We start from the raw sequence: 26,984 nt of genomic DNA on the forward strand, positions 1-26,984 counted from the left end.
TTCTAGTGTTGCCAAAAGATCTCGTGAAATAGACCAATAAAGTGCAGAATTTTGGGGTGAGCCGGCTCTGCGTGCCTCTGCATATATTTGTGCCTGGCTGTGTGGTAGAGAGAGACGGTCCCAGGTGCGCTGCCCCCGGTGCACACTGAGGTGCACGAGTGCAGAAGTAATACTTTATCAGTAAGACGGAGAAATCTGCTTCTGCTTGAGTTTTGACCTGCTCTTACACTCCGTGTGTGTGTGTTTCAGTTCAGTGTGTCGGTCTGACAAGTTATGTACTTGCTCAGCTCTGTTGTGCTGAAGCCACATTTACTGGCTGCACATCAAGATCACTTCTCTCTCGCTCAGGCCCGATTCCTCTGCGTCTTCCTCCCTGTCTGTCTGCTCGTCATCTCGTCAGCCTGACTCACACAGGTCTCCAGCACAGATGCCTTGGCCCGCTCTGCATGTGTGCAAGCGTGCTTGTGTGAATGAGTGTGTGTGTGCGCACCTCCTGCTAGCCCTCAGCAGGACTGCCAGTCAGTTTGTGACTACACTCCCACACATCTCCGTCTCCTCTGCTTTCTCACCATTCCTCCCCCTCCCTTGATTCCATTTTCCGCCCGTCCTTTCGCCGTCTTTAATATCCTAATCAAGCCAATGAAGTACAAGCTCCGCACAGGCAAATGAGGGTTTAATTGCGACATTCGCAATCCCGCTGTCATTAGCTCGACTTCACGTCGCAGCTTAATCCATGTGGTTTGGTGTTTATCCTGAAGTGGAAGGATGGGAATTTGGGATTTGGATGAGAGCCGGACATGAGTGTGAGAATCGTTCCCAGATCATTCTCAGGCCACGCCTCATGATGTAATGTCTGCCAGAGCAACGACAAGCCCGCTGTGAGAACGTGTGTGTGTGCGTCTCAAAGGGGCTTTTTTTTGTTCCTTATTGCAACTAGAGGTGGTATTTTGGGGAAGTTGGTGTAGATATAAATATCTCTCTAAAGCCACTCTGTGAGTGCTGCTTAGCCTATTCATTCAGCTGCTCGCATCAAACCCATGCATACACACTCTGATGCTGGCGGGTGTTGACTCCCAGTGGAGATACTGTCTCTGCAACTGCTGCACACACACACACACACACACACACACACACACACACACACACACACAGCAGTCTCTCTCTCTCTCTCTCTCTCTCTCTCTCTCTCTCTCTCAGTAATGCACTATCGACCTCTTTCCTACTTTGCAGACCTTGGGCTCTCCAGTGGCCTCAACCTGTTAAGTACACAGACGCACACACATACACGCGCGCACGCTGTGACCACGTTGACCTTTCAGCTCGCGGAACGAGACTTGATTTCCAATATGGGCTTGTCTTACAGCACTGCGCTCCCTCCGTCCTCCCTCCATCCTTCCTGCAGTCAGTGTTAATGTGATTAGGCCTGTGCGCCTGCTTCCCGCATGCTGTTTTCTTTTGTCTTTCTCTCCTCCACCTTTTCTGCTTCTGCCTAACCCGTCGTCCCGCTCGTTGCTACTGTAGCTGAGGTAATGCCACGCTGGGCTTCTTTTCCGCTCACCTCCGCTGCGTGCTAATTCACTAATTCACTTTGCCGATCGCTCTCTTCATGGTAGACCATTCCCTACGTTCTTAATCTAATCTCGCTCGCTCCTAGTCTGTTCTTCTTTCTTCCTCTGTGGTCTCTCCCTTTCCCTCCCCTCAACACTCCTCCCTCCGCTCGCTAACGCTAACACAATGTCATTTCCTGTCTAAATTGGGTAAATGCAGCAGGGCCAAGGGAATCGCAGCTTGCTTAATGAAGCATAGCGGCCACTTTACCTGCTAGAGACCCTGAGCTCTTTATCTCAGCATTATGTGTGTATACTTGTCTTTGAATGGGTGTGTTGCCACTTCACGAGCACTTATTACCTGTTTGTTTACCTATAAATGCGATGAATATCACTCTGATGTTAAGTTTGCTGTCAAATCCCGATGAGATGAGCATTTGTTGTGTCGGACGACTGCGAGAACAGCTCTGAATTTCTACTGCGAGTGCCACTGTGGCCCTGTGGTTGACGTGACCTTTAAAAATCCACAAGCAAGAGCCTGCGCTCTGAAGAAGGTTAATTTGCGAATTTGCTGAATATTCCTTTTTCCACCGCACGGGAAGCACCACCAGCGGCTGCTCGACACTTCATTTATCAAGAACCCAGGGCTAAAATTTTCAAAAGCGAAAGAGGTTTATTGAAACCAAAATGGTTGGTCGCTTTGGCTTCACAGCTCATTCATTCCCTCCAGCATTCCCAAATCTCATTAAGCAGCCCCCCCACGGGTGGTAGTAGTAGTATTTCCAGCTTTGAGAGAGAGCAGCAGGCTTCTTTTTTAAGCAGAGACTGATCAGGAATCATCTTAGCTTATATTTAGCTGCTCTTATCTGTGCTGAGTGGGAATAGACGGAGGGCATTAAAGGGGCAATAAAGGGAAGGTGGGGCCGGCTGAGATATGGTTAGAAATGACAACCAGGGGAAAAAGATGACCTCACTGTGGAGCCCTTTGTGGCGGCGCCTCCTGGATGTTCTGTTTGTCTATCTCCTCTTCTCTTTCCTCTGCTTCTTCGCTCCTACCTCTGGCAGCAGGCGCCAGGCTAGCAGACTTTGAGTGTGTGTGTGTGTGTGTGTGTGTGTAGATGTGAGACTGTATGTACACTTGGACCATTTGAACAGGAAGTTGTGGGGGAACTGGACTCCCCTGCGTCTCCTGAACCCAGGAGGCAAAGGTAACGGTGAGGGGTTTGGCACGAGATGGAAATTTCCTGCTGCGCCTCGAATCGACTTGATCACCCCGATGCGTTCTTACCGCGGGTTGTACGCGCCCTCGTTGTCTGCCCGGGGGCGCGTTGATGAGAGGCAAAGCTGAGCGCGGTTAGGTGAGGAAAGGGCATGTTTTCAGGGTGAGGAGAAACAAGCAGACTCCGTGAAGGCCAGCAGCCTGTTTGGCCCAAGAGCTTGGGGCTGTTCCCCAGCCAGCCTCGCCTGCCTACAGCAATATTTATGACCATTTTTTGGCAGGTGAAAGTAATTGAACAAGCATTTGTTATTTGGCATACAAGTCTGGCTGCCGGGTCTGGGCTCAGAGAACGCCCCTCGTGTTGTAGTTTTTAATACTCTGCTAATTGGGCCACACTCAAACAGCAGTTGTAATATGATTTGAATGATCAGAGGTAATTTTGCTGCTGCGTGCTTAATCGCCGATGAAAACGAGACACTTGCAGTGCTTACACATTTTCTTTTCACCCGGATTCATTCGTATTTGATTGCAGCTGATGTTGTTCTTCATATGGAGAAATTGTTGCTTGGTTAAAATGTCCACAGAAATGTGATAGTAATGGTTTCGTACGGTGCGTTTCTGCTGAGCGCTGATGCAGAAACGAGCGTCTCGAGTTTTCCCACAAGTAATCAGCAGAAGAGCGCAGACAAATGCTGCTATGTCAACTTTCCCACCTCTCGCATAATACCCACCAAATCTATAAATACCCAGGTGTGAATAATTTTAGGAGAGGAGGCAGCACCTGAACGACAGCCTGCCATTATTTCACCGTCCTTGTAATTTTAGATGTTGATAATGTGTTGGAAGCCAAGTGCAGGATAAGGCTTTTACTCAGCCATAAAAGCACAAGCCACCGCACTCGAGCATGGAACAGGTTTTTTCTTCTTTTCCTTAAAAAAAAAAAAAAAGAAGAAATGTCCTTTTTGTTTTAAACACTCTACCTCTTCCTCTTTTTAATCCTGCCTTTAATGCAAGTTGGCAATTATTCCAACAACAACAACAAAAAAAAGAAAAAGAAAGAAAAAAGGGTGCGAGCGGTGGTGAAGAGACCGAACGCAGAATGTTGATTTGATTCCATATTTCTGATGTCTTTAGCACGTTTTTTCTCTCTGTTTTTTAAGCAGCACAAAAGCAGAATTGAAGTTGATTGCAAGTGGCGTGCAATTATGCCCTTGTATTTCCTCCGCTTCTCTGCTGCGCTCCCCTCTTACTCGCTCCCCTCCTCTTTCTTTTTACAATCCCCGGTTATAAACGACAGAGAAGAAATAAAACCGTCGATGGCTCCTCACTGAGCTAATACAGGAAAACGATCGTGAGCGTTTTCTAACAGAACATCGGCTTAAATTAAACGGCACATTTTATGAGAGCTCTGTAAATCACGCAACTCGGCGCGAGACATGCGAAAACACAAGCTTTGCTTTAAACGGCACGTTGGGCACAATTAAAGGTACTTATATACTGATGGCACCTTATTTCTTGGAGGGGTGCTGGCGGGAGATGGAAAAGCGCTCTTAATGGTCTCAGCTAGTCAGCCAGAAGTGAAGTGTTTTTTGACTCAGCATGTTGTTAAAAGGAGCCTGTTCCCTCGTAACGTGAGTGTGTCTCTGCTGTTGTCACGGTGAATGGACCATTATATCATAGTGGTAGTGAGGAGAAAGAGAAATGGGGACATGAGGACAGGGTGTCACTGTGCTTTGAAGCCACCAGGCTGTGCAGGTAAACCGGGCCAAGGGCAACAGCTGACCTGCACGCAGCACACAAAGGACGGCTCACACTCCCTCCCTCCCTCCCTCCCTCCCCCGCAGCCTGAGAGGAGCACGCTTTTTCTGCCGACGTCCATCTCACGGCGGCTGTCCTCCTGCCCACACGCTTTGTGCCTTTTTGCTGTGCGTCTCAGTATCTTGGGGACCTTGTTCTCACTTTTCGCCCGCTGATTTTGCGTGACAGGCGAGAGTTTGAGCTTTTTATTAAAACACACAAATCAATGAAGGGCCGCGGCGCTGTGGGGCGCAAGCACGCGCTTTTACCCCTATGTAGAATCTCGCCAAGAAGGGAGCCAACGTCAATAAGCAGCAGAGCAGGGCTGCCTGGGATCGAGGCGGGGTGTGCCATGCATGGCTGGGTGTCGGTTACCAGCCTGTCCAGAGATAAGCGAGGCCGTTAGGTTGATACGGCGAGGCTGTGTCATAGATGAGGTTTGGCAAGAGGAACAGGTGACGCAGGAATGGCTCTCCTTGTGAGAAGTCATGTTGTTAGAAACACCCCGAGAAAAGTGTTTCAAGAACATGCTACCGTGTTCTGTTTGTTTCCATCCCTTTCACCGGGTTTTATTCCTCTGTTACGCAAGTCAGGCTTCAGCTGTAACATGTTTGGACGCAATAGGTCACAGTCGGACGCAAAGTAAAATGTCAGTCTGAAACTCCTTCCTACTGGGAAAAACATGCACTTGATGAAGCGCCGTAGGCTCTGAAGAGGGGGAAAGCTTTTAAAAGTCTACCTGAGAAATGTTTCAGATAAATGGAGGCATCTCAACGTATATGTATGCTCACAGGTCACAGCGTGCACACAGACATTCAGCTTTTCCCTCCTCTCCCCCCTCCCCCTCCCGCCAAGTCTGTGGCAGGTTAATAAAATAAACATACATCCATCAGTGGCGATGGCAAGCATGTCAGACTCCGTTAGCTGTCATCAGCTGTGTGTATTTTTGTGTGTGTGTGTGTGTGTGTGTGTGTGTAGGGGGGTTACTTGATGCATGTGTGCGAGTCTATTTCCAACACAGACTGTCACTTTTGGCTGGGGCTTGTCTGTCAAAGCCCCCTCTCTCTCTCCGTTAGTGCCCCTTCCTAGGCTCATTGGAGCCCATATGGGGCCGGGAATTAGCTTAGTACACTGTGTGCCAGTCCAGTTAATGGCTGCTCATCAGAGTTCACCGGGCCAGGATGTTGTAATTCTATTCTGGTTGGCTAAATAGTGCATCTTCCTGTGGGAAGATGATGTGTGCCTGCCATTTGATAGCTCTGACTGGGAGTAATCCACAGTAATATTATGTATTTATATGTGTGTGTGTGTAAATTGGAGTATCGTGAGACTGACTACACAGAAAATAAGCCGAGTTTGCAGGCCTAATGTGAAGTATGCTGGTTTTTCTGTGCCCAGTTACTCACTTTCTTTAGAGATTAACTACTGCAGGAGAGGATGCTGAAGAGAGAGAGAGAGAGAGTGTGTGTGTGTGTGTGTGTGTGTGTGTGTGTGTGTGTGTGTGTGTGTGTGTGTGTGTGTGTGTGTGTGTGTGTGTGTGTGTGTGTGTGTGTGTGGGCCCTTGTCCTCTAAAGGCTTTGTGGTGTAGGCCAAGCACAACACAGCTGCCCACCCACCCAATCTGTCTGTCTCTCTCTCTCTCTCTCTCTCTCACACACACACACCCAATCTCTCTCTCTGTCTCTTTCTCCCTCTTTGAAGTTTGTCCCAGTCCAGTAGAGTGGTACAGGGTCAGGATGGAGAGGAGGATTAACGAGGCCTCTGGTATAGACGGATGAAAGGATGGTGGGATGAATGGTCTTTATGAAGTGTTAGATGAGAGGAGGGAAGGCCAGGTGATGACGGCCAGTAGACTTTGGTTCTAAAGCAGACATGGCGGTAGAGAGCCCAGATCTGAGCTTTATATTAAAGACAGGATCAGTCCTGGCCGCACTGATATCAGCACAGGACCTGATGCACTTCTCTGCCGCCATATTTGCAGCAATGTTTCACCGACTCTTGTAGTCAGAGATTTCTTTGTACGGCAGAATCTGGATTTGAAACTTTTGTTTGCCGTCCTCTCAGGTGGTGCACTAACCCTTAAACACAAGGATGAATGTGTCATATCACCTAATGAGAAGAAGAAAGAGAAGAAGAAAGGGTTTTGACTTGGTTGGCCACATGTTCGTCATTTGCCAACCATGAGGCTCTAGTGTGGTTTTCCCTGGTCGCTGGGTTAGACTCTGTGTCCACAGAGCTCAGACTCAAAGTCACGGAGAGAAGTGCCGTCTGCTTTGTGTTACTCGGCCTCCTCTCGCTCACACGCTCGAAAACAATATGCACGCCGCACACGAACGCTGTGAACGTATGTGGGCACGCACGCCGCCACGTTAAACCTCCACCTCACAGCCGCGGCGCGGCGCAGTATTAAACAGACAGTGATTGATCTGCGGTATGATTGTTTATTTTGCCCCGCTGTCAGTGATGGATGAAGATTTGCACGCATTTGAAAAGTCTGTGTGAAATATGGTGGGGAGCTTGGGGCGAGGGGGGGTTGTTTAAAATCAACTTCCCCAAGGAGAAATACCAGCGGGCCTCTGGGATGACCTGTCATCATACCTTCACCTCGTCTTAAATTAAATGCCCCCCATTGCACAGTAGTAACTCAGCAATCACCATTTTAATAACTCTGTGGGACTGTAAACAGTGATTTTTTTTTTTCCTCGGGTCTGAGTGCGTGAACGCTGGCTGCGTACAGGCTCGCCAGCAGAGTTTCCCCACAAATGCCGTTGTCTCTGCTGGAACTGCTGCAGCATTCGAAGCTCGCGGCCGTGCGCGTTGAGCAGCGAACGTGCGACACGTCTCCTTAAAATGCTCCAGCTATTGATATTCAGCAGGCTCTGTTGTCCTCTGCAGATGCCAGTTGATTGCATTCCTTCATCCTCGCAGAGCACCGCGTACAAAACTTCCCTCTGTCCGCACATGACAGCCTCAGAGCAGCAAGACGTTTCTAACACCCTCTTTAGTTACCATCCCCCCAGGAGGCCCAAAAGGAACCAGCATGGATGAATAGAAAGGGGAACTGGAGACACAATGCCTACCTGTCCTCCCTCCCTCTCTTCCTCCTCCTCACTCCCCTGTGACATCCCTTCTTTTCCTCTTTTCTCTCTTGCTGGCAGAAACCGTCTGACTCCTCTGATTCCTTTCACACGGGCAGATGGCTCGATGGGGAGTTTCTCCAGCCCAGACTCAAAACAAAATCAAACCCCAAATCCTCCATCTTCCCTGTACTAATTTTTTTTTTTTTTTTTTTTTATAAATTCTACTCATAACAGACGCCTTGTTTGTCTGCCAGGTTTCGCAAACCATGGAAACCAGGCTTCCCCCTTTTCACATCGTGTTTCTCTCTTTTAAAATCGTTCGCTTTCACTTGCCAAAACATCCCTCTGAATCCAAGCTCGTTTGAAGACAAAAGGGAGATGGTTTACTTCTGTCTTCTTGTTTCTTTTTTTCGGCGGCGATAACTTAAGCTCGTTGCACATCATTAGTGAGGGCGAGGTTCAGGCCGAGGTGAGCGAGCTTACAGCTGCGTGCTAAAGCTGCAACACGGGCCGCAGACGAGCTCGGAGTTTTCAGCGTTTCACAGCGGCCCGGTCTAATTGGTTTCTAGTGTGCAGAATGTTTGCCGTTCCAATGACAAAGTCTGACTTAAAAAGAGTGTTTATTATGTCGTGACTGGCTGGGAATGAAAGAAATGAAAGAATAGCTTTTAGGACATTATTTTCAAAGCTTTTAAGATTAGAAGCAGCCATCTAGGACATCATGGCCATGGCAGCTTAACTTTAATTTGAGATCAAGCTGGTGCAAGATACTTGATATGATGTTAGGCTGAGGAATCCAAAGTTCCCATTTCACCTTTGAGTTTTAAATTGGAACCATGTGACCATAACCTCTTGTGGGCAGAGGATTTGCTCCCCACCGGCAACTGAAAGGAACCTCTTTCTTTTCTCTGCCCGGGTCTTCCACAGCACTTTGTCATGTAAAGAGGCCCTTATCTGGCTCTGGTTGGGGGGTAAAGAGGCTGGAGAGAAATAGCGAGCCGGATCCCTGGGGCCAGCTGAGATCAACGCATGGCAAATAAGTCACAGTGATTGACAGGTCCTTTGAGCAGAGTGGCTCAGGCCCGCCCACTGATGTGTCAGCTGGGAGGTCAACTTTGACCCCTCCTGGCCACCTGCTTGCCCTCGACCCTTGACCTTTAGCTGGACTTCTGCGTGGAGAGGCCCAGGACATCAGGTCCATGCAGAGCTTTAAGCTCATATGGACTTTGAAAGGGAATAAAGAGGTTAGCTTGTGTTTTTTTGTGCGTTTATCTGTATTTTCCAATATGCGCATCAACCGTTATCTCAGTGAAATTGAGCTGACATGGAAGGAATATGGAAAACAGGCAGGAACGCTGTAAAACATAAATACAGCTGCTTTCTGGTGCTTTCCGTGTCCTCCCCTCTCCTCTCTGTGCACTTTAAAGCCACAGTGCTTAGGGTTAGGGACACTCTCAGTACCTGCGTGACCCCGTTTTACCGCTAAAAACTCTGCGATCCATCTCATTGAACATTTCAGCAAATGATTTCTCATTGAGCCCACGCACCCCACCTCCCACCCACCTAGTGTGCTGTAATTTCCGCCATGTCCTCTGGCTTTCTGCTGCGCTCCCTGAGCGTTACATTTGTTTTGCTGCGTCTCGTAAATGGCTGGCCAACAATGACAATTTAATGGGCGAAACGAGGGCTGGGAAGTGAAGCGATTTCACAAGGCCTGATTTCATTTCCCTTATTCGGGCTAAATTGGGCCACAGTGTCGGGGTAAATAAACAGAATGCATCTGGACGACAATAAAGAGAGTGAAACAGCAAGAAGGTGTGTGAATAAGAGGTTGCGCTGTAAAGGTTGCTTTTTCCATTCCCCTGTGAACGGTTATAGATTTATTACAGAGTGCTTGTCTTGCACTTTGCTCGTGGACTAGCTTAGTCTTTTAAATGGTGCACTAAATAAAAAGATTGTGGGTGTTTGTGTGTATCTGTGTGTGTGTAAATGTGACTGTGCATGCTTACCTATTGCAACCTCTCATTGATCATATTAGAGATTCATTGCAGCTCACTTTCTTTTAGCTTTGGTAATTTTGGCAATATTGAAGATTATGAGATTTTCTTTCTTTTTTGGGGGGGGGGGGGGGGGGGGGGGCTGTGGTCCACTTCAGCTCACTCGCTGAATATTGCCACTCATTTGAGATTTTGCACACCAGTCACAGCTGTAAGGCTTATAACTGAGAGGACTTAAGTTGGTCTGTGTTGGCAGTTTCTAAGAAAAACTCAATGGTATGTAACTGGGATTGCGGAGGCCACAAGGCAGCCATTTTGTTGAACAAAACGCTCGGTCATGTGTCTGTGTGTATGTGGTTTACGTGCAGAAGTGGTGGCGCGTGTGCGTCCAGAAGAAAGGCCCCTCAGCTCTGCAGAAGTGTGTCGCGTCTGACATATGTTTACTACGACCCCTGTTGTTTGTGATTAATGCCTGCACGCCTGAGTTTAGGATTGGACTTTTCGCCGTGTGTTTAAGTGCTTGTGTGTGTGTACACTCGTGTACTTGAATGCATGTATCCATTAAAGATAAATGGCATGTGCATACTGGCATGTTTGAGCCGGGATGAGAAACATGGTATGCGTCTCACATTCCTCAAAGTGAGCGCCAGATGAAAAAAAACGGAGCTTCCCGGCGCTGACACACTCCCTCCCGCTTTCCTCTTTCCTATTGAATCACCTCGATGACCAGGAGAGGCAGCAAACTAATAACAGGCCTTAACTATTGACCCACCTCAGCTCTTCCACATAGCTCTCCTTCGGACGGCTCTGCTGACGTCAGCCCCCCACCATGCATCGCAAGCCTGTGCACATGAGTCTCATTTCCACACGGAAAATAGTTCACTAGGATCCGAGCCGGAGTGTAATTATTTGCTTTGTTAAATTGGGTAATTAACTCGTCACCCAAGTGATATTTGTGGCTTGTTCACAACAGTTTGATTCATTTTTGCCCCCGTTAAGCAATGTGAGACTGCGAAATAATTGTGTTACTATGAAATAATAATGTTGCCTAATTATTGCTTTGTTGGAACGGTCTCATTTGACTGGCAAGTTACAGGAAAAGTCGCACGCAGAGTATTGTTAATTGCATGCCATCTAAAATATTTCAGCCACCGTGTAGTCATTCTTTTTTCTAAACACTTGACATACGTTTATTCTGAATTAGACGCTCAGCTTTCCTGCGGGGTGAGGTACAAGTTGAAGGCGGGATTCAGACACGTTCCTGTTTGTTGCACTTTGAAAGGATGATGTGTAGGAGGTACCGTTTCCTGTCTTTTGCCTTTTTCTTGACTCAGACGGTTTCTTTGATTCGTATGTAAGCTACACCTGAAGGCATATAATTAGCGACCCTCGACTGTACATGCGCATACGCATCCAGACGTGCACAAACTCTCACAAATAGCGTTGACTCGCTCATCAGACGCAGCTGCTCTGAGTAGGCCTGGATATGCACCTCTTGGCCCTGGCTCTGTGTGTTCGTGTGTGTGTGTGTGTGTGTGTGTGTGTGTGTGTGTGTGTGTGTGTGTGTGTGTGTGTGTGTGTGTGTGTGTGTGTGTGTGTGTGTGTGTGTGTGTGTGTGTGTGTGTGTGTGTGTGTGTGTGTGTGTGTGTGTGTGTGTGTGTGTCTACATGACAGTACACAGTCTGCCAGTAATGATCCAGGCAAGCACTTGTGTCGTGTGAGCTTTTAAGTCCTTCAGAGACGGTCTTGTGTATATACAGTATGTGTGTTTGTGTGTGTGTACAGTGCAGAAACAGCGCCGTTGTGACGTGCTTGTTAGTGAGATTGTCAGCCGGAGAGAGACTTGACCTTACATGGTCTGTACAAACTACTGTGTTGTTGCTGTCATCAGCCCCAGTCACACTGGTGGAAAATGGGTCTCTTTGCTTTGTCCTCGCGTAGATCTTTTTTTTTATAGTGTAACATTAATTGCATCGCTAGTGGAGGACGTCAACTGTTAGAGCTATCAAAGAGACACGTTTACTTTTGTCGAGTAGGAATCTTGTTAATGGCAGTAATTTCATAAAGCACACTGCTGTGAAGTTCCATCTGCAGTGAAAAAGACGTCGACCCCGATTTCAAAAAAGTAGGGACGCTGTGTAAAATGACTGTATTCGCTGACTATAGTTCCTGAGCTCATGCAGTAATATCTTTGATAAATGTTCACCTCGCTCCATCCTCGCTTGTGAATGACCTTTCCAGGATGCCCCTTTCATACCCAAACATGATCCTATCACCTGTTACCAATGAGCCTCTTTACCTGTGGAATGATCCAAACAGGTGTTTTTGAAGCATTGCACAACTTTCCCAGTATTTTGTTGCTCCTGTCCCAACTTGTTTGAAACATGTTGCTGGCATCAACTTCAGAATAAGCATAAATTTGCAAAACTCACTGAAGTTTTTGAAGACATTAAATGTATTGTCTTTGGACTGTTTTCAATCGTGCATATGTCAAAAGGGATGAGCAAATGTATTTCTGTTTTACACAGTGTCGCAGCTTTTTGTGAATCAGGGTTGTATTCGCACAACCTGGTCTGATACACAACAACAATACAAAGCCTTCAGTCAAACAAAGCTGTCTTCTCCGTTGTGAAAAATGTATATTGTTCTGGAGTGGAGATAAAGCCAGAGAGCCTGAACTTCTAGGAGCTGATATGTTCCAGTCCGAGGTTATCAACAGGCCTGGAGTTTGCACTGAGTTTTCAAATGGGATCCAGGAGCGCCAGCCAATATTTTGTCACGTGCTTATCTCAGCTCAGTTTGGTTTGTTTCTGGACTCGATCCTCACGCCATCTACTACTGCAAGCAGCTGCATGCCGACTCCGTCTCACACACACGCACACACACCCAGGGCATGTGCGCATAGTTCTGCACACACAAAGTCAGACTTACCCTCAAGACTTGGCCACAAGTGTGCGCTCGCATGAGGGCCAACAGAGGGCATCTCAGGACACACATGCACAGACACAGAGCGCTGCCCCACCTCCAGCCAGGCTAGTTGTTGCCTGTATGCCCCCACCAGCCGTCTGCCAACAGGCGGGTTAATATTGCCACCAGCTGCAGAGGGGGTGATGCCAACCAATGCCACCCGGCACCAAGCCCAGAGTGGCCACACAGGAGCCACTGTCCTCCTTCTCTTCTCTTCTCTTCTCTTCTCTTCTCTTCTCTTCTCTTCTCTTCTCTTCTCTTCTCTTCTCTTCTCTTCTCTTCTCTTCTCTTCTCTTCTCTTCTCTTCTCTTCTCTTCTCTTCTCTTCTCTTCTCTTCTCCATTTAAATATAAAATGTCAGTGTGTGTGTGTGTGTCTGTGTGCGTGTGTGTGCACGCATACACACATGGATGGAGCAGTGTGTCTGCATGGATCCAGGCCGTTCAAGGCTGGTCATCCATCTCAATGAATATCACTGGACAGTGCGTCAGCTGCATGCGTGTGTGAGATAAAGGGGGAGCGAGGACGCAGTAATGCAGTGGTGCATTATGGGCCCTGCATTGCTTTCTGTTTTGCTCAGTTGCCTCTTACACCTTTCCTCAGAACGTGTCTCTCGTCTCACCATAGCTGTTTTGTTTTTCTGCTGTGTAATTGATCTCAAACCACGATGTAATCCTGTATTACTGTACCTGCTGTAATGCATATGTGGGGCTGCTCCGTCGCTGCTGTTGCTTCACGGTCTGTTGTGCTTCCAAAGCAAATGTGAGACCACAGACTTCAGTCGGTGGCCCGGTGCCAGGTTTATTGAAAAAGGTTGGAGGGTAAAGTCTGTGTAGAGGCTGATACAGGATGCTTCTGTTTAAATCCAGGTTAATGTCTTTGCATAGGGATGCTGGCAGGGGAACCTCAACCAACATTTGACCAGCACATGATGTCTGTGGTCCTGCGTGTCAGGCTGAGGTTAGGCCAACGCCTGACATAACAAAGCACCAAAAGGCAAATATGCACAGGTAGCGTCATTTAGTTTAGCTAGATTTAATTTTATTAGGCACATTTTCCGAGGTTGAATAAGACGTCACACACTGTTGTTTTCATTATTTTTCCCATTATAAGTCAACAATTCAAAACACATAAGGTGATTTTGGGTTGATTGGGCCTCGGGTCCTTGAAACTGCTGTCGAACTGCAAAAACATTGGCATTGTTTGTTTGCTGGAAAAAGAAGAGCCTGGGTCCCAAACAAAACTTTGCAAACATTTGAGGTAAATGTGGCTTTTATTACCCACGTAGCTGCTTTTGTAAATTGTTACAATGCAGGCACAATGCACGATTGTAGATCAGGTCGGGGGAAATGGTTTGTGTAGGAAAGTGTGTGTGTGTGTGTGGGAGACAGTTGGCGTATGACAAAAAGAGGTTCTTTTGCAGCAACAAAAACTGTAAGTAACTTAATTTGCAGGCCTGGCTAAGGCCACTACTACAGCACCATTATCGATCTTCTAAAGACTTAATCGCACTCGCATCAACAGACACAGAGGCTCAGTGTATCTAAATATGATTGTGCTGAGCTTGAACTTCTTTTGGTTGGAAGTGGCGCGGGGTGGGGGAGGCTCGAGAGACGAGCTGGGGAGGCGCAGAGGTCCATCTGTTTTTCTTTTCCTCTGCTTTTGTTCAATCTAAACAGAGACGTGAGCAGGATTGAAATACTCACAGACAACATTTTAGGCACGGCTGTGCCGAGCGGGAGATGCTTCTGAAGCGGCTTCTTCTTTCACCTCATTTGCGTTAATCTAACTCGTGTCTCGCAGTACACAGCCGTTTAGCTCTTCACTTGTGTGGGCAAGCGGCGGCCTTTTTCACACGCTCAATATGTTTTTATGTCCTGGTTGTGGAAAGGGGAATTAATGAGTCTTTCTAGTAAAGCTGCTTGTCTGAGGCCGTGCAAAGTTCTGCGAGGGTAAATGAGCCCAAAGCCTCGGGCTATGGGTTGTTGTTGTTGTTGTTATGTGTCTGTGTGTACGTGTGTGATGGTTCTTGTGCGCCTCTTCCTGTCTGATTGTTTACAGCCTTACCTAACTGGATTCCAGATGTAATCCTACAGTCTTTCTGATGAGTCTGACTATCCAAGGCTAACAGGGAGACTCTAGAAGCCCCCCTCAGGCATCATCCTAACACCATCTTGCTTCCATACAAATGGCATCTTCTGCTAGTAGCAGACAGATGCTGCATAAACTGACCAGAGGCCGGCGGTTCTCTGTATATTCTTATAAGCCTGCAAGCCTGCAGGCTGTTCCTGTCAGGCGACGCACGAGGCTAATGAGGTTACTCTGTTTCCTGCTTCTGCCTTCCTGCCCCCTCCTCGTGTCTGTGGGAGTGGGAGGGCTTCAGCTCTGTGCCACAGTATGTTTACACGCTGTAACGTACCTTGCATATGCTTCCAGGCATGGTGTGTGTGTGTGTGTGTGTGTGTGTGTGTGTGTGTGTGTGTGTGTGTGTGTGTGTGTGTGTGTGTGTGTGTGTGTGTGTGTGTGTGTGTGTGTAGATCTATGCACATGCAGCACATTTCTGCTAGTATTAAGCATGCTGCATACTATATATACAAAAGAATATGTGGAGTGCTGCCATGTTTAAAGGCCAGAAGAAAGGCTGGAAAAGCTATAGCCTAGTTTCTGCTAATATATTTTTGCTCTCATATGAAATTCCCATGTTTTAGTGCTTTTACTTGAATAAGCATGCCTACAGCAGTTCGTTTCACAAACATATAGCGCTTTAAATGCACCTAAAACCCTTCGCAACAATCAAAGTGCATTTGTTTTAGGGGCCCAATGGCATAACTTTGACCCTGCTCGTAAAGAAAGAAAACATTTCTTATAGGATTGTCCATTAGCACGGTCACAGCCTCAGGCAGTGTGCAGGACATCATGTTTATTCATCATGAAAGTACATACACATGTAAGAAAACAGAACCTTAGCAGTGCAGATATTTCTTCCACATTGTGACCTTTAACACAGCTTCTAATACATTTGAATGCATAGGATTACAATTTCACATCAATCTAAGTGAATAAATGCCCTGCCGGGACTTGTATTATGATGTGGAAGGATTTTTATAATCTCCAGAGACACTCAGCGCCGGGTGTCACACAGCCCGGACTGTGAGGAACACACTCATTTGGCTGTGTGATTCTAAAGGAAATAAATTGCTATTGATGTTAGAAGTCATACCTCACATTTCTGTGTGTGGAGGAGAGAAGGCTCCAACTGCAGCTCTGTTAAGAGGGATCAGCAGCAGGGTCTTCTCAGGCCCCCCGAGGGAATAGCGGGGAGGCACAGGGGCCACCGCCGCCTCTACCGTGATGAATGACGGCGTGTCGGAGAGCGCCGTCGATCAGAACTGGCCGCCCACGTGACCGCGGCTGCGGAGTTGGTGTTTGTGTGCATGTGCCCGCAGTGCAGGGAGTTGAGTCAAACCTCCGGTCAGCGGCAAGTAGCGAAAGTGAAAATGATATTGTGACAGAGTTGGAGGGTAAGTGTGTTGAATGAGGCTGTTATTATTGAATGGGAGCCATTTGTTATGCAACCTGTCACAGCGCACACTACACACCCGGCTTGCTTTACGCTGTATTTTAACACATATTTCCACCACGAGACCCATGTTTCAGTCTATTGCGAGGCCAGTCCTCTGCCTCTACCGTCAGCCCTCTCCACCTGCCAAACGTAACTTAAGAATATGAAGAATTTTCCTCAACTGAGCTCTTAAAACCATGGCAACAGGGCTGTGAAACTGACAGAGACGCCGCTGCAAAGCCGATATCACGCCGTTACTTTCACATTTCACTTTATGAGAGACACTTAAAATTCCCACAACAACAATTCCACCGTCCTGTCTTGGCGTTGCGGCGCCGAACGAACAGGAAACAGTTGCTTTGAGCCTCGGCTCTTTATGGTAATGCTCCTCTGGTGCTGTGCGCCGTGTGTGCGCCGAGGACGGAAGCAGAACTCCTTCCACGCTCTGCGAGATAATCTGACGATACTGCCGTAACAGTGCGGGAATGTGAGAAGCAAACAAGTGGAAGAGATTAGAGAGGGGTTTATGCTTTTCCTCATTATTCTGGGTTTCTTTTCTTTCCTCTGCTTTGTTTTCAAGTTTTTAACGCCACAGTTTATACTGTGTGATTGCTTTATAGACATCTCTCGAGGTTAATAAAAGATTTGGCTGAAGTCTGGGCAAGCGATGGAGTAATCGGTTGGTTACATTTCGGTTTTGGGGGTGGATCGGGGGTGTTTTTTTAAGTCGCACATGTGGTACGCGGCGCTCGTGTGGGAGCTGAGGGGTCAGGCAGCGATGCGGCTTTTCATCCATCCGTCTAAAATCAAACAGAGAAGACAAACAAACACCTGAAAAACAGCTTTACAAGTTGGACATCTATCAGTGTTGGTGGAGGTGTGTGTCAGGTGCTGCGTGTGTGTGGGGGGGTTAAGGGTCGGAACAGGGGTCAGCCGGCCACATAGCCAGTGTGGGTGGGCAAGCCAGTCAATTTAAACCCTTTATTATGCAGCCAGTCGAGCCTCTTCTGCTCACATGCGCACACATATACAAACAGACACACACACAGGATCTTCAAAGCGCTGTGACATTTATTTCTTTCAGTCAAAATAAACTCGGTCACAGTCTGTATGTAAAAGCTCTCTCCCTCGCTCCATCTCTCCATCTCTCTCTCTTCCCGTGCTCTACTTTTTACCAGCCTGATAGCGTTTTATGCTCGACAGGGCTGAATGGCGCTGGCAGTCTGTCACTTATGTACGCTCAGATACATTCAGACTGCGCGTGCGTGCATGAGTGTGCAAATGCAGACAGCTGATATGATTGACAGTGCAGACGCGGGAGGTTTGTGTGCATGTGTGTGTGTGTGTGTGCGCGCGCGCGTGACACTGAGCTCAGCAGGAGAGACCATCACGGCCGGGCTGCGAACAGAAGGCATTGTTCTGAAGGAGAAACCCTTATCGGCTGCATGTGTAGGTGCAGGGAGGGAAGGTGGAGACAGACTGTGCTCACGCGCCCCATTTCTTACATGTGCGCTGTTTAAAAATGGCTCTTTTTCAGAAAGCATCTGTGTGGTTGTTTTCTTTTTATAGTGCTGTTGAGTTCAGCAGCCTCTCTGCTCATGGAAAAACTGCGGCTTAAGTCGTTTACACGATTTCGGGAGCTACCTTCGGCTCTTGTAGCGTTCCTCTCTTCCTCTGCTGCAGATGGAAATGTTCTGGATCTCTCCGCTCAAAATGTTGGGGCTATCCCAGCATGGCGGGTTTAAAGGGAAGGCCCTGTGGCTGCACACACACACACACACACACACACACACACACACACACACACACACACACACACACACACACACACACACACACACACACACACACACACTCACATTCCGATGCAGTGAGCTTGTGGTGTAATGAGGCGATTATATAGGGCCTCTCCTCCCCGGCAACCCCACAACCTTGTTCTATTCGCCTATTCTCTGAGCTCCGAGCTGAGCTAAGCATCCGGTCTACTTGAAGCCATAAGGGACATGGGGACCAGGATGTAGTTAGGATTGGAATGTGGGCTTTTTTCTGAGCGAACACGTGCTCGCAGTTGAGGAAGTTGGCCTGGTTTAAGCAACCGCCTCGGTTGTTTGCGTCGTGCTGATGGAAGAACTGCTAAAAAGCATTTGTCACATTTAGTTAGAGGTGCTCGGGTGATTTTTGGGAAACGGCGGCCATCATTTACATCGAAAGCGGGCCGTGGCCTCGAAAAATACCTCTCGCAGTTTCCAAATTCCCAGTCAGAGCTTTTTTAATGAGTCACTTCTTCTCAAAAATGCTGCTTTAGATGCTCTTATTTGCATTTGCATCTTTCACTCACAAGATTGCTTTGAAGAGCCCTCCATTATTGTGGCGGCATAATTAGGACCTCTTGCTGCCGCGCCGAGGCATTCTTCAATGCTTTGCAGTTGTTTTTGTTTCTCCACTGGGTCGTAATCAACGTGCCTCAAATGTTTCTAATCCACAAACGGTTGGTCGTGACCCTGAGAAAAGGTTACAGTGATGTATTTAGGAATGAAATAATTGTTATCGCTGTCATCTGAACCACTTGTGAACCCTGAGCAGTCATCTCCTTGCAGCCAGTCATCTGGGGCCCATGTGTTGGTGAGGGAGTAAGATGTGGAAGGAGAAAGGGAAGAGGGTAGCGGTGGGGTAAAGACTGTCCCGACTACTGGATACAATAACCCAAGCTTTGTTAAAATAACATTTCTCCTCCATCTGTCTCTCCGTCTCTCTTCTAAAGGGAAATGTGTGTTAGAATAACAGATTTTGGGCCGGTTTTGTGGAGCAGATCACAGCTGGCGCGTGGCCCACATTCCTCTGCCATGACATCCTCACAGTCGGCAGCAGCACGGCGCTATTTTTAGAACCACTAGCGAGGACGTACACACAAACACACACACAGAAATGGACGTATATGCAGATTCCCGTGCGTGAATGCATGCATGCTTAAGCTGGAAGGTTTGGTTTTGCTCACAAACGAAAAGGTGAATGTGTGACTCTGTGGTAGTGTTGGATGCTGCCTTGGTGTCTATAAATTGATATATTGGACAATTAATTACTGAATTAAAACACTTGCAACCAAATATTGGAAAATGCATTTCATCACCTTTTTGAATGGGTGCTTTCCACCTCGGCCGTACAGTCAGCACTGGCACGTCTGAGCTGCAGAGCTGACGTTAGCGCTGGCTTTCTGTCACACTTGTACACACAGACCCAGAGCACAACACAGAGGCTCTGTGAGGCTCTTAAAGGCGCAGTGTGTGTTTTTCAGCGAGCGGTGAAATAGGCAATTTCTCACACGAAAATGGACACGCTGCACATCGGGCACCCTTCGTCATCGTCCCTCCTTCTCTTCTGTCTCATACTACATCCAAGGGCCTTTGTTTTCAGCATGCACTATCACACGCAGCCAATGCAATCCACTTGTTTCCTCACCAACTCTCATAGTTATTGGATTTGCCTGCCGTGGAGAGAGGATTGTTGAGTAAGACCAGGGTTATGAAGTGGAAGCAGCTCCACTTTTCATCCAGTTAGATGAACAGATGCAGGGATTTGAAGCAGGGATAGATCAATTCTGCTCAAACTCTTGACTTCTTGTCACTTCCAGTTCCTGGAAATTGTTTTCAAAATTCAGCTTGCTCACTTATGTTGGTCATGAGTGTTCTGTTGTTGGCAAAACTACATCTAGTGGGTATTTCTTCCCTAGATCTTTCTTGTCCTGATGAATTTAAATGTGCATATTTTCATCTCACAACAAAAAAATGGCAGTTAAGAAACACAAACTCTAGCCGGAGATGACATTATTTGAGGCATGAAAGCGTCATTATGATCCAAAATAATGTCAGGGAAAGAATTTAAACGTTGCAAGAATTAGCATCTCAGGTGTGTGTTTCCGTGATATTTCCTCCCCTTGGATTCAGCCTTTTGGAGAAGTTTATTGGGGTAAAATGTTTAAAGAAGCCCAGCGGGAGAGGTATTATGTTGGTATACTTCCAAGCGCTGTCTGATTTATCACAGCATGTGTGTGTGACAGCGAGAGAGACGGAGTGAGAGAGGAAGAGGCGCAGTATCCCCGTGGATGCCTAAAAGATTTTGCGGTTTGTGCAGGTCGGATTACCTGCCTCTTCCAAAGGATGTGGGGGTGGGGTTGCCGGGTGACAGTAGGCAGACAACGTTCCTGACGCATCCCTTGGTTGCACACATACACACACAGACAGGCGTGTGCGCAGAAAAGGTCCCTGCGCTCATTAGTGGAATTCCACTAGCCTGATGGGAGCTGGTCGGGGTGTAGATGTGTGTGTCAGTGCCAGGTAGCGCTCTGCTGGCACTGCTCTGTGTAAGAGCTGTCTCTAAAGAGCTCTGGCAATGCCTCACACACACACACACACACACACACACACACACACACACACACACACACACACGCACACACATGCACACACAATGTCTGACTGAGAAACTGAGATGCAACACAATTTGGTTTTATTGCTTATTTGAGATTTCCTTCCTCTGTCATGCTGCACTCCCCCTCTGGCAGCCGGCGTGTAGGTCTTTGGAGGGATTCTGCACGCTATTGCTGTCCATCACTTTCTTTATTTCACACCTTTACACGCACAGACACCGGCAGGCTGAAAATCCAGCAAAAGCAGACGGCAAACTACCTCTCAGGTCAGACAAATAGTTAACCTGCAGCTGAGCAAAGGTTGCGAAAACCCATTTAACCGATGATCTGAAGTTATGAAGAACTATTAGGGAGGTTTCAAGGTGCTGCAGCTGAAAGAGAGCAGAGTTTTAGCGCCCTTCACCCCCTCAGCTGATGAAAAGTCAGTCAGCATTTTTTCCCTCCCCCCTTCCTTTTTTTTTTTTTCCAGACCTTGTTGCTTTGTGTACACAGTGCAGGAAATATCTGTGGCACGCTGCCAACGACTGTGAGGAAAAAGCGAGAGAAAAAGAAACACAGATGAACTTTAAGGTCAACTTTTGGAGGGAAGAGGTTTTTTTTCCCCTCTCAGTACAGCTGTGTGTTGTGTTGTGTTGTGTTGTGTTGTGTTGTGTTGTGTTGTGTTGTGTTGTGTTGTGTTGTGTTGTGTTGTGTCTCAAGTGGAAATCCAGATACTGTAGAAGCCATGTATGTGAGAGTGTTTGTAACCCCGAGATGTACTGTCAGTGCTATGTGTGTGTCAGTGTACATTTGGCCTTGTGACACACCGGGAGGGAAAGAGTGCCACTGAGCTGTCTGGGTAATTGGTGCTTACCTGGCAGGCTTTTGCACACACACACACACACACACACACACACACATACACACGCACACCTGCACACACATGCACAGAATGGATTAGATGACATTAACTGCAGGAGAAAATGGCATAATTGAATACTCGCACTGCCTTTCTCGCTCGTGTGTGTGCACACGCTTGTGTGTGACAGTGTAATGAGGGACTGCATGCTACACACAAAACACACCCTATCAACCTCTGTCAGAGGCGGCAAACCATCGGTGCACTGAACAGTCTGCTCGTGTGTGTGTGTGCGTGCGTGCATGTGCCAGCATGCATGCTGTATGCAGGGAGATGTGGCTGTCACCCATCAGCTCCATCATGTGCAGACACCCAGCTTTTAATCTTGTTCTCCCGCCACCCCCTCCCCTCCCTTTAGCTCTGCTGAGGCCTCGTCCCCAAGGTCCCCGAGCAGACCTGGGAAATCAAAACAATGCTCTGCAAAAGCTTATTTTTATCTGCTGAAGACACACACACAAAAGGAAAAAAAAAAAAAAACTCACGCAAAAGCACAATAAACAAGCAAAAGCTTCAGTCTTGTCAATATTGTCAAAAAATGTTAAGAGTTGTGAAATGAATCGAGTGAGTGAATGAGGCTGTATTAGTTCTGTTCTAATTACAGGAGGAGATAATAAATCATATTCGTCAAGCAGTTCTTCACATGAAGGCTCGTCTCTCATGACCCACCTGTGGCTTTCAAGTGATCCACTGAGAAGATCTGTGCTCGGCTTTCCGCTGAATGAGACCCCGTGCAGCAGTGGTGAGGGACAGGGCAGGGAGCTGCAGTCGATCTGAGTTCATGCCCTGAACACGGTGAACCGCGTCTGACTTTATCTTAATAGAACATATATCTTGTTCAGAAACGTCAGCTCCGTGTCCTGAACTCTGGAGTAAACACACGCTGAGACGCTTGCACACACCCTGTTGTGATGCTGCTATAATTAGCAGCGAGTTGTCTGCTGTGCTGATCAGAAGGCGGATTTTTATCCATCACAACATCTCCGGTGTGTGCGCGTGTGTGTGTGTGTGTGTGTTTGAATGAGTGCGACTAAAGTATGCAAGACCTGGGGTTGCAGCACTGAAAGAAAGACGTTTGTGAGCAGTAGTCATTTCTGGAGAATTTTATTCACCAGCTGTGGGAGGCTGCATAATATTAGGATGAGATTAACTTTCTCCCTTTCACACACTCAGACAGGCTGACGCACAGAGTGTGTGTGTGTGTGTGTATGTGTGTGTGTGTTACCCCAGCTACCGTCTGAATTCCTCAGCTTTTCGGTTTTCTTTGAGAGTGCACTCGTTCTTAATGGAACGCTGTGACTGTTATCTTGTTGTTACAGCGGCGATTAAAAAAAAAAAAAAGTCTTGGAGTAATTATTTTCATGCCAGGTGGAGATTTTGAACACACCCCTGCGCTGATGTCACCGTGATGCCTGCCAGCCGCTTGGCCGGCTCACGTGATCTGAGTCAACTGGATGATCCCACACGCACACACGCACACACTCACACATGCACACACACACACACACACGTCGCCTCTCACATCTGCCTCCTCCATTGCGTTTGACTCAGACAGGAGGAAGTGTGCTCGCCGGGATGAGCCAGCAGGATCAGGATTGTTCTTTTTTTGTCTAAATTCGGATGATTAGCATACATTAGCTTTTCGCACAAAGACAGAAAGTGTTTTCTCGTCTCAGACCTTACAGCTGAAATCCACTCGCCCCGTGGCTTGACTAGAGAAAAAGCTATTTCCAGTTTCCATTATTTATTAATACCTCTTTGTTGTTGCTCATGTCCTAATCTCATTTCCTTTAGTCATTAGCGTTGTTCGACATCAAACACAGCTGCCAGTGCATTGAGTGTAGGGGAGGGAGGTGGGGGGAGAGAAGTATGGTTATTGCTGTTGGACACTCACTAAAGACCCTTTTAACAACGCTCGTTGCTGGGGAATATTTTTCTATGAAGCTGTTAAAGTTCTTAATGTGAGAATATAGTGCTTCCAATAAGCCGCGGCTTTGATGCGCTTTACATTCTGCTGTCATGTGTTTGATGCTGCGGCTGAAACTGACTGGGGGAGTCTTGGAAAAGGATGCATTGTGCATGTGTGTGTGTGTGTGTGACTTCTGGTGACCTCTTTGACAATAACATCTTCTGTCTCAGTCTCCCTGAGAGAGATTAGCAACACATGAACTCACGGTCCCATGATGCTTTTTTCATTTGCTTCCTACCTATTCATCACCAGAACGCTCCCCTCTCAGCATTGTGGTGAGACGCAGGCCTCTGTGCATTCTCATGTTAATGCTGCTGCAAGCTAATGCTATGTTATGCTAATGCTGTGTCATGCTAATGTCACGATGTAGCGAGAAGTGGCAAGCGGAACAATATGGAAGGAGATTCCCCTTTCTGCAAAGACTTTCCCTTTACTAAAGCTGTCATAACTTTTCATGCATTTCCACGCTGAGTACAACATCATTGTGTTTCCCATATATACCGCTGCTATTTTGACAGACAAATACATGATATTAAAATCAATTCCATGCAAGTTGGCTGCAGCTACTGATGTAAACAAATATTTTTCCAGGCTGTTCTTAGAGTTTCCAAAGTGAAAAAAGGTGCAGAGCGACTGTGGCATCTAATTGGCTGAAGAAGGTGAAGCTGGACGGTCTGTGCTCACATCGGCTTGAGCTTGAGACACGTTTAAGGACATGCTGTGGGCGAAAGCTCAGCGTAAACAACTGTCCAGCTCGCAAACCTGCAGCCTGTATTAATGTTGTTCATCGTCTGTCTGCCAGCTTTGATTCCTCAAACAATAACATGACAATTCCCCCTTACTGAGAAGCCAGCTTTCTGTCCGTGACCACAGTTTGCACTGACCCGCTCTCTGTTTCTCCGGATGTTTCCACAGGACGACAGTGATGGGATCCCGTGGTCGGAGGAGCGGGTTATGCGAAAGGTGCTTTACCTCTCCCTGAAGGAGTTTAGGAGTGCGCAGAAACGGCAGCTGGATGACGGAACCACAAACTCCAATGGTGAGTTCACGTCCATGTCCCTAATGCAGGGGTCTGTCCCACTGTGAGTCCCAGCTGTGTGCATGGTTACTGTAAAATATACCAGCCACTGTGATCATGCTGTATCTTCTGAGGGACATTGTACATTCAGCTTTTATATGCCCTGTGATAGCTCTGTCTTACCTTAATTCTGATCTATTTTTTAAATCTGGCGTTGTTTCTGTGCATTCTTGTGTGTATTCTTTTTGTGATATGTGAACAGTTTTCCTTAGGGGATCAATAAAGTACACTATCGATCTATCTGTGGAGTATTTGCAGTCCAGTTCACCACAATATGATGTTTTGGTAATTTGCTCTCTTCAGTTCCATGTGGTGAATTGCAGGAAATGTGGCCGATTGGTTCAAAACACTGGCTGTATTAAGAAAACTCAGAGTTAAAGATGCGTTTCCGTGCTAGTCTAAGAATAAGATTTACCATTTTTCTCTCAAAGCGTATGTGCGATCTATTTCTCCCCCATCCCATACTTGGAAATCTGTGTTTAGCTGAAATGAGGACTTTCCAGAGAGCTAAATTTAAATGGAATAAACTGAATTGCATCTCTCACGGCGCACTGTAAACAGGCCTGCAACGATTAAAGGATATCTTGAAATGTAGCAATTTTACATGTTGAAAACTTTCACTTTGATTCGACGAAATGAAAGAAGCGAGGAAACTGCTGCACTAGCATTTTGTGGAGTAAATGTCAGAGTTGCCAGTTTAGTCTGGCTTGGCTGACATTAGCATCTCAGCCTCGCTCTTCGTTGCTTTAATTGCACGCGACAGTTTTATTAGTCTGTTTGTATGTGAGGACTAAGCATGTTTTCTTTGCCGACGGAACCTGATGTTACTTAAAACAGAGAGAATCCAGTGAGACCAGACCATCAAGGACTCATTTGCTTTTTGTTGTGGGTCAGTGGGCAGCGAGCTGCAGTCTTTCACTCCGCTGGCTCGGTGTCACATCCTCAAAGGAACCCTTGAACTGAAAGTTTTTCCCATTTATTTTCACATGTTGTTTATGCATCAAACAGAGGGACTCTGACGAGATCCTCCACGGGGCAGCACACAAGAAAGACACGTGTAGAAGTGTAGTTAATCTTTCTCAGCTTGGGCATTTACACTCACCCGTTTGTCCAGACTCATTAAAATGTGGACGAACAGAAACCTCGACATGAATTAATACCTGAAGTTGCTTAGTAAGACAGAAATCCAATTCCAGGTGGAGGTCTGCTCAGTAACAGTCGAGGGGCTCTGCTGTTGTGCCTTGTAAACCTGAAACAACAGAAGAAGAGTAAGAGCACGGTGGGCGGGCGGGGGGGAGGGGGGGGGGGGGGGTGAACAGCTTGTTTTGAACCAGGCTGCCACCATGTCTTTGTTTGACACTGGTGCTCCCACACAACAAAAAAGCCCTCAGCCAACCAACAGCGGAGATTTGAACTTCACACGTGCCTCAGAAGCTATTCTCAGCTGACATTAACACAACCCAGACACCGAGAGAAAGGAAAGTCATCCAGCCATCCAGCTCGGCAGGCAGGCAGGCAGGCAGGCAGGCAGGCAGGCAGGCAGGCAGGAGGGAAGTCTCTTTTGAAATGTAGCTTTTCTTTCATACCCACCGCTTTCTCCCTCCTTCCCCAGTTTTCTCTTGTTTTCTTTATTATATGTTTTTCCACACCTTCGTTTCTTCGCCCCACGTTTGTGCCGAGAGCCCCCTCCCCTCCCCGGAGCGAGTGTATCTCTGTGTGTCTGTCTGGCATCTCATAGCTGCCACTCCACAGCTCCTCGGGGCCTTTTAAGCCGCCGCGGGTAGCTGACCTTATCGCCTGAATAAAAATGACTCATTAGAAAGCGTCGGCGGCCCGTCGTGCCGGGGGTAACGACAGCAGCCGCGCTGACACAAAAGGGAGCCGGGCTGAATAGACTGGCCCTGCTGTTTCAGAGCACCGTGGGTTAGCGAGGCTTTGGAGGTTGTACGAGCGGCACAGTTTCCCGACTCGCGTAGACGTTGTGGAGAAACTGTCAGCCATTTTGGAGGATCACACTCAGCGTGCGCTACATCCTGAATTGGCAGCCCCTGCTGTTTTAGAGGACTGTGGGTTAGAGAGTCTGGGCTTACGCTGGAGCCAGACATGTGCCACAGTTTTCAGCCTCGCACAGGCTTTATTGCGAAACTATCAGCCATTTTGGAGAGCCAGCCCGCGCAGGCACATCATCATTAAACATGTGACGGATGGAACCGGAGGAGATGACGGATTACAGATAACTGTCACATCCAAACGATTAGTCTGTAACTGGATGGCTTGATAGTCAGAAAATTAATAAGGGAACATTTTAATAACTGTGTTATTAAGCCAAATGTGCTGCTTTCAGCGTCTCACATGTGAACCCTTCTCTGCTCAACATCATTATAAAGTTTTGTTTGGACACAGTAAGTAATTTTAAGGCCTCACCTTGAGCTCTGGGAGAATATTTTTTTT

At 47.4% G+C, this 26,984-nt stretch overlaps 1 protein-coding gene across 1 annotated transcript in view; it reads left to right on the forward strand.

Moving 5' to 3' along the window:
• jarid2b (jumonji and AT-rich interaction domain containing 2b) overlaps window positions 1–26,984 on the forward strand; it is a 102,656-nt gene that overhangs the window by 25,650 nt on the left and 50,022 nt on the right. The window contains exon 2 of the mRNA XM_070984140.1: window positions 24,371–24,494. Within this exon, the coding sequence (XP_070840241.1) occupies window positions 24,371–24,494 (124 nt within the window). The remainder of the gene's footprint in view (window positions 1–24,370; window positions 24,495–26,984) is intronic.

This window comes from Chaetodon trifascialis, chromosome 17 (assembly GCF_039877785.1).
Source record: "Chaetodon trifascialis isolate fChaTrf1 chromosome 17, fChaTrf1.hap1, whole genome shotgun sequence".
Classification (NCBI taxonomy): Eukaryota; Metazoa; Chordata; class Actinopteri; order Chaetodontiformes; family Chaetodontidae; genus Chaetodon; species Chaetodon trifascialis.